Raw genomic sequence first — 8,759 nt, forward strand, 5'->3', positions numbered from 1 at the left:
TATATATATATATTATTAAAGAGAATCTCTAAATAGTTGCACATAATATTTTTAAAATAATTTTTTTGCATAATCTTTCAAACCATTGGATCCCACTATATAAATATTTCAAAACTTATGTATTGTTGCAAGTCAATTTATTTGATTATGCAAAAAAACATATAAACTAACAACACAAAAAATTTAAATTATGAGAATAAAATATTTATCTTTTATCCATATCTTTATAATTTTTAGGCAACATTGATTTTCTCGATGTAGCTAAGACATGACCAAATTAAAAAAAAAATATTTGTTCAATTAGTTTCTCAACAAAAATAGACCGAAGGATGATCCTTGTTATTTTTTGAATAGTATAAGGATGTTTATAGCTCAATTAGATAATATAAGGATGTACATTAGATTTGAGTCATAGTTGAGAAATGATTTTAGCCAAAAATTCTAAAAAGAACCCATAACTTTTCATTTTTCATCGTGATGCAAAAAAGGTAAAAACAAAAAAAGCAATTATGTTAGTGGTAAAAACTCTTTTATAAAACATTATTGTAAAATTGATATGGTAAAATATTCATTCTATTATCCATCCCTTTTAGAAAATTAAATCTAAAGTTACCTATAATAGAACCTTATATTTAGTAATTTACGTAAATTATCCTCCCCATAAACTATCTATAATTAATACCATATATTCTTATAATTATATATTACTCTTCCAAATTTGAATTATATTAAATTACTCATTTCAAATGAATCAGCCCTTAATTAATACGGATGCACAAGGCGTTACACGAATAAACAATAGTCACTAAAATATATACCTTTTAAGGGGAAAACATATTTCTCTTCTAATTAGCTAGGGTGACACATTAATATAATAATATATAACACATATTAATGTAATAATATATAATATACACTCATATATTATTTATCAGAGAATTTTTACTTAGCAAAATATTAACATTATATTATATATATATAAAAAAGAACTCCTTAGTTATTTCTAATTGGATTAATTTTCTAACTTATAATATGTTCCGGACAATATTTGGTTGAAGGTAAAATTAAAAAGTATATTTAAATTTGAAGATGTAAAAAAGTATGTGGATATTGCATGCACTTGTATATGACAATAGTTAATTTTACTTGAAAAAATGTTAGTAAGATTTTGTGAGTGAAAATAGTTATTTGAAAATATTTCTTAAATATATTTTTCAATACTTCACTAGCATTTTAAATAATCAAGTTAAGTATTTACAAATAAATGAATAAATCATTATTTACAAATTTTGAACTTCAATAATCAAACAAATACTCATGAATATAATTTTTTTTTAAAATTTTGATGCAAAAAAAGTAATTATATTAATGATAAGAATCTCTTGATTTTGTGCTATTTTAGGAAAAACATTAATTTGCAGAATTGGAAAAGTAATTACTCATCCTATTATTCATCTTTTTAGGAAAATAAATTAAAACTTACCTATAATAGAACCTCCCTTTCAGTAATTTATCTAAATTATCCTCCTATGAACTATCTATAAATTAAAAAGTTGGTAGGCAAATAATAACATAATTTAGATAAAAGAAATATTTCACTTAAGGGTTGCTAACACAAAATTTTTGTTATGCGGAATTCGAGATAATACGAGAAAATATAAACGCAAAAAACAAGACAACAGATTTACGTGGTTCACCAATAAATTGGCTACGTCCACGGGAAGAGGGAGAGCAGTTTTATTAAGGAGAGGCAAGAACAGAATTACAGAATAGGGTTTGCCATAGCGTCTATATATAGTGCTAAGCTACGCCCTAACAGGCTTGGGCCCAACATACAGAATTGACAGATAATTAAGGGCCCAATACAACAACATTGTATACCGTCAGGTCCGATTCAAGGCATTCAACAAATATCCACCTTGACTTGAATTCTCCGAACAGATTCTTCAGACGCACTATGATAGTGCCAGGCCTCCCCCTCTTCCTCAGAATTGCCCCGCAGGGCAATTAACAGCTTCTGATGTTGAGCAAGTCCAAACAGTGTTGAAACTTGCTCTGTGGAACCGGCTTTGTGAACATATCAGCAGGATTATCAGCAGTTCCTACTTTCTTCACCTTGATTCTCTTCTCACTTCTCAGAAAATGATACCTTACGTCAATATGCTTGGTTCTCTCATGATGGACTTGATCCTTGGCTAGACAAATTGCGCTCAAACTGTCACAATACACCGTAGCCTGATCATGATGCAGACCAAGATCACTAACCAGCCCTTTCAGCCAAATCCCTTCTTTTGCAGCCTCTGTCAAGGCCATGTACTCCGCTTCCGTAGTAGACAAAGTCACTGTAGGTTGCAAAGTTGCCTTCCAACTGACGACAGATCCTCCAAGGGTAAACACATAGCCAGTCATCGATCTTCTTGTGTCAACATCTCCAGCATAGTCAGAATCAGAATAGCCAGTAACCAAGCACTGAGTATCACCTCCATAAATGAGACCAACGTCAGATGTACCTCTAAGGTACCGGAAAATTCTCTTCACAGCCTGCCAATGTTCTCTCCCTGGTTGTCCCATGAATCTGCTCACTACACTGACTGCATGTGCTAAATCTGGCCTTGTACAGACCATAGCATACATCAAACTTCCTACGGCACTGGCATAAGGGACTCGTGACATATACTCCTTCTCTTCTTCTGACTGTGGAGCGAACATGGCAGTGAGATGGATATTGGCAGCACTGGGGGTATCAATAGGCTTAGATGAAGACATGCCAAACCTCGCCAAGACCTTCTGAATGTAGCTTCTCTGTGACAAGAAAAGTTTCCTTCTCTCTCTGTCTCTAATGATCTCCATCCCTAGAATCTTCCGAGCGGCTCCCAGATCCTTCATCTCAAACTCAGCACTAAGTAAACCCTTCAGCTTCTGAATGTCATACTTCTTCTTTGCAGCTATCAGCATATCATCTACATAAAGCACCAGATAGATGAATGAATCATCCTTGAGCCTATTGTAGTAGACACAACAATCATATGAGCTCCGAGTATATCCCAACTTCCCCATATAGCTGTCAAACCTTTTGTACCACTGCCTTGGAGACTGCTTAAGTCCATATAAGGACTTCTTCAACTTGCAGACGTGATTTTCCTTCCCTGGAACTTGGAAACCATCCGGCTGAGTCATGTATATCTCTTCCTCCAACTCTCCATGTAGAAACGCTGTCTTCACATCAAGTTGTTCAAGCTCCAGATTCTGATGTGTAACTATCGCTAGTAACACTCGGATGGAAGTATGTCTGACCACTGGTGAGAAGATCTCATTGTAGTCCACTCCCTCTCTTTGGTTGAAACCTCTGGCAACAACCCTGGCTTTATACTTGACTCCTTCTGCTGGTGATATCCCTTCCTTCTTCTTGAAAACCCATTTGCAAGTAATAATCTTTCTCCCCGAAGGCTGTATGACCAGATCCCATGTCTGATTCTTGTGTAGGGACTCCATCTCATCTCCCATAGCGGCAAACCATTTTTCAGAATCAGAACTTAAAATGGCTTCTTTGTAAGTAGACGGCTCAGATGTATCTACCTCTTCAGCAACCTGCAGTGCATAACCCACCATGTCCTCAAAACCATACCTCGTAGGTGGCCGAACTCCAACCCTCCTTGGCCGATCTTGAGCTATACTCCGATGGATATCTGATGGCATAGATTCTGGAATATCAGTTTCTGTCTGTGGCTCTTGATCCTCCTCTTCAGGTTCTTTCAAATCGCTCTCGTTCTGAATGACTTGAAACTCCACCTGTTTATCAAGACTCCCAGTTTCTGACGTAGTTGTAGGCTTCACAATGGTTCTAAGCAGAGAACTTTCATCAAAGACAACGTTCCTGCTCATAATAACCCTCTTTTCTGCTGGAGACCAGATTCTGAAACCTTTCACTCCATCTCCGTAGCCCACAAATACTCCCTTTTTAGCTCTTGGTTCTAACTTACCTTCACTGACGTGATAGTAAGCCGTACAACCAAAAGCTTTCAGATTTGAATAATCAGCAACTTTTCCTGACCACATCTCCATAGGTGTTTTGCACTGTATGCCTGTATGTGGTCCGCGGTTAATCAAGTAGCAAGCTGTACTAACCGCTTCTGCCCAGAATCTTCTATCTAGCCCAGCATTAGAGAGCATGCACCTTGCTCTCTCCAGAAGTGTTTGATTCATCCGCTCAGCTACACCGTTCTGCTGTGGTGTATTTCTGACTGTACGATGTCGAGCAATCCCTTCATCCTTACAGAATTGATCAAATTCAGACCAGCAGAATTCCAGCCCATTATCAGTTCGCAACCTCTTGATCTTCTTCCCTGTTTGATTTTCCATCAAAATTTTCCACTCCTTGAACTTCTGGAAAGCTTCACTTTTATGCTTCATCATGTACACCCAAGTCATCCTTGAGTAGTCATCAATCATGGACACAAAAAATCTGCAGCCTCCCAAAGACTCAACACGGCATGGACCCCAGCAATCAGAATGGATATAATCAAGTGTGCCTTTTGTTCTGTGAATGGCCTTTGGAAACTTGTTGCGATGTAGTTTTCCAAAGACACAATGTTCACAAAACTCTAGGCTTTTAACCTTATGACCAGCAAGAAGATCCTCCTTTGACAGAATTTGCATCCCTCTTTCACCCATATGACCAAGTCTCATGTGCCATAACTTAGTCATATCCTCCTGGTGAACTTCTGACGATGCAACATGGGCTGAACCTGTAACCGTGGAACCTTGTAGAAAATACAAAGTACCACGCATGACACCTTTCAGAATCAGATTTGAACCCTTCCAGACCCGCAAGACTCCATCTTTTCCCGACCAGCTGAATCCCTTGCTGTCCAAAGAACTGAGAGATATCAGATTTTTCGTCATCAATGGAACGTGCCTGACCTCGTTCAATGTGCAGAAGCTACCGTCATGTGTCCTTATCTTGATCGAGCCTGTCCCAACCACCTTGCAGACAGAACTGTTGGCCATCGAGATGCTGCCTCCGTCTATCTGCTCATAAGTCGTGAACCACTCTCTCCTAGGACAGATGTGATAGGATGCCCCAGAATCGAGAACCCACACATCTGAATGATGAGTGTGCTCATCCGCAACTAGGGCAATGTCTTCTTCAGAATTGGTGTCTTCTTCAGCAACAGCAGCAGAAACTGATTGTTTTTCCGATTGCTTCTTCTTCTTCGGACAATCAAATTTCCAATGTCCCTTCTCCTTGCAGTAATTACAAACATCATCTGGCTTTGCACCCTTCGACATCGGCTTATTTTTCTTTCCGCCGTTTTTCCTTCCCTTTCCGCTACTGGTGAACAGACCGGAAGGCTGTATGTCCGTACTTGTGCCGTTAGCCTTATGCCGTAATTCCCTGCTATGAAGGGCCGATCTGACTTCTTCCAGCGACACAGTATCTTTCCCAACAATGAACGATTGAACAAAATTCTCAAACGACATTGGGAGAGATACTAACAGAATTAGGGCAGCATCTTCATCCTCGATCTTCACATCGATATTACGCAATTCTAATAACAAAGTATTCAATTGCTCTAAATGTTCCCTGAGTTGTGTACCTTCAGCCATTCGTAAACCGAATAGACGTTGTTTCAGAAGCAGCTTGTTGGTTAGAGATTTTGTCATGTACAAACTCTCCAGCTTCAACCACAGACCAGCAGCAGTCTCTTCATCCGAGACTTCCGTGATGACGTCATCCGCGAGACACAGCATGATCGTCGAATGCGCCTTTTCCTCCAGAATCGCCATCTCAGGAGTAACGACGGCGTTCTTGTCTTTCGACAACGGCGCCCAGAAACCTTGCTGTTTCAACAAAGCCCGCATCTTGATCTGCCATAAACTGAAACTGTTCCTCCCTGTGAATTTGTCGATTTTCACGTTCAAAGCAGACATCTCGAATTCTCCAAGAACACCGATTAACCGAGAGGCTCTGATACCAATTTGTTATGCGGAATTCGAGATAATACGAGAAAATATAAACGCGAAAAACAAGACAACAGATTTACGTGGTTCACCAATAAATTGGCTACGTCCACGGGAAGGAGGGAGAGCAGTTTTATTATGGAGAGGCAAGAACAGAATTACAGAATAGGGTTTGCCATAGCGTCTATATATAGTGCTAAGCTACGCCCTAACAACGAGACCCCTGTCCTTTCTGTTTGTAACGGGTCCGATTCAAGGCATTCAACAATTTTCAATGACAACATTCATCAAAGTTCTTTGCTTAGTGCTTTGTCTTGCTTTCATGTATGAAGGTACTAATTATTCTTCTTTTTCTTTTGTTTGTTCTCTCAATATTTCCAATACACAAAGAAAAAAAATATTGTTCTCATTTTTTTACACCATATTTGTGTTACTAATTAGATTATATTTGGTCATATACATATTATAAAAAGATGACTAGTTATTCAATTTTTAGTCTTGTATCTTTCCAAATCAAGTTATCTATAGTCACCATTTTACAATCCCTACTATATCTCTCTTTAAGATCTTTATAATATTTTGTACATTTAGGAGCATCATTTATTTTCTGGTTAAATAAATTATAGATGTTTTGTTATATTTTGCACATTTCAATTGATCTGAACAACATATATAGATCCCCCTTCAAGGCCTCCACCCATTTTCTTTTACTTATTACTAATACAATATCGTCCTTAACTATTTGACTAAATATTAAATGAAATGAACTTGTTTTGTCCCTTGATTAAAAAGAGATGTCTTGAACAATCGGATATACCTACACTTTGACTTCAAATCACCTTAATTCCAAGATTTACAAGAAATGAATTACTAATACAAAATGTTGTTTTCTTTCATTTTCAGGCATAGAGAGTTCCATGTGCAATCCTGGTATTGAAATTAACCAAGCAAAATTAGGAATGAGTCAAGGACAACAAGTATGGAATGCAACTGTTTCAAATACATGTTCATGTACTCTACTTCAAGTGAAATTGAGTATTCCAAATTTTGATTCTGTCACTAAAATTAACACCACTATCATCTCCAAGTCTCATGANATGTACTCTACTTCAAGTGAAATTGAGTATTCCAAATTTTGATTCTGTCACTAAAATTAACACCACTATCATCTCCAAGTCTCATGATGATATCTATGATGTTAATGGTGGTCTTCCAATTTATGCACAAACAAGTGTATTTTTTATTTATGCTGGAAATAATCTCAACGTTAAGCTAAATGACTTTACAGAGGCTTGTTCATGAACATATGTATGAAAGAGGAATACAAATAAATTCTGTAAATTAATAAAGTTGCTTCATTTTTGTTTGTCTTTGTTAGTTTGAATGGTTCATTTTAACAATAAAATTGACTTGTTTTTGTACATCGTAGGATCTTGATAAATTTACTTTTGAACAGTAAATATGTTTAATAAATTGTCATGATATTTAGGTGTTTATTGACTTTTTGAGGCGAACTCAAAGATAAAAACCATGTATCTAAAATGATATGAAAAATCTACTATATGCCTTATAATAAGTGATTGTGTGACCATGGTTCAAAGTAGGAAATTCATATGGGAACTCAAAACTTCAACATAAGTTGCTTGTTTCTGTTTGTTATCCATTTTAGAAGAACCATTGGAGAACTTGAGTAGAAGAGTCTGAGAATTTTCTTAAGAGGATCAAGGATTGGTACATTTTGTTGGTGTAATTGGAGAGGGAGAGAAATTACATATGCTTTAATAGGATTTCAACTTTCAAAGAGGCCTAATGAATCTTTATTTGTTGATGTAATGTTAGATATTCTCAGGATTGAATACTTCCCTTTTTTTTTCATACATTTTTTACAAAACAAAATCGATCGATCGTGTCTGTGCGTGTGATTCGTTACTGCGATTTTGAGTTCGTTGAAGTTATTGAAGTTTGAGGTACCGTTACTTCTTTTATGGTTAATCTGTTTTATCTTTGGAGGATTTAATCTGCAACCTCGGGTACTTGAGGAGATTAAATTTCTTAAGAACACACAGTTGATTTTGTCAACTCGGATAGCTCTTTGTGTTTTTCTTTCATCTTTTATTATTTTCCTGGTTTGTCAATCTGAATACAGAAATTTACATGCACGCCCAACACTCGTGGCTCACTGACTAGATCTTACACAAATTATGTGTTAAAATCTTTAGTTAACATTGTCGACCCTCATAATTCTTGAATAATTGAATGATTTAATGATATTTTTGATAGTTTTAGTATCACATCTTTCCTATTTGGTAACACTGTAAAAGTAATTATATAGTACGTAACATTTCTTTTAAAAATACACCGCGAGTTCTTCATGGTTGTCATTTGTCTCAAAATTATTATATATTATCTAGCTATTTGAAAGTAATTTTATTATTATTCATGATTGAGTGATGTTATTATTATAATACTAGTAAGGTTATTAATTATTTTCTTTTAGAGGGATAAATCGTATAGTATGATAAAAAAAAATATTTTTGAAAAGTAAGAATTCTTTTATTATTAGAAAATTAAGATATTATATTATTTTTTTATAATTTTATGTTATTATATTATTATATTATATAATAAAAAATAAACAGATCCATAGGACTTGCGCCCCACGTCTGGAGACTTACGTCTCGTCCTGCACTAAGTAAAGCGCATCATCTCAGACCTCCACCTTTTTAAATACTGATGCAAATTGTTAATATATATATATATATATATATATATATATAAATATATATATATATTATAAC

General features: G+C 35.7%; 1 protein-coding gene across 1 annotated transcript; it reads left to right on the forward strand.

The window, feature by feature from the left end:
* Positions 1–6,235: 6,235 nt before the first annotated feature.
* On the forward strand, positions 6,236–7,263 carry LOC107022988. Its single transcript, XM_015223543.1, has 3 exons — positions 6,236–6,293; positions 6,865–6,996; positions 7,076–7,263. Exons 1-3 carry the CDS (start codon positions 6,236–6,238, stop codon positions 7,261–7,263), a joined length of 378 nt encoding a protein of 125 aa, XP_015079029.1.
* The last annotated feature ends 1,496 nt before the right edge of the window (positions 7,264–8,759 follow it).

This window comes from Solanum pennellii, chromosome 6 (assembly GCF_001406875.1).
Source record: "Solanum pennellii chromosome 6, SPENNV200".
In the NCBI taxonomy this organism is placed as follows: domain Eukaryota; kingdom Viridiplantae; phylum Streptophyta; class Magnoliopsida; order Solanales; family Solanaceae; genus Solanum; species Solanum pennellii.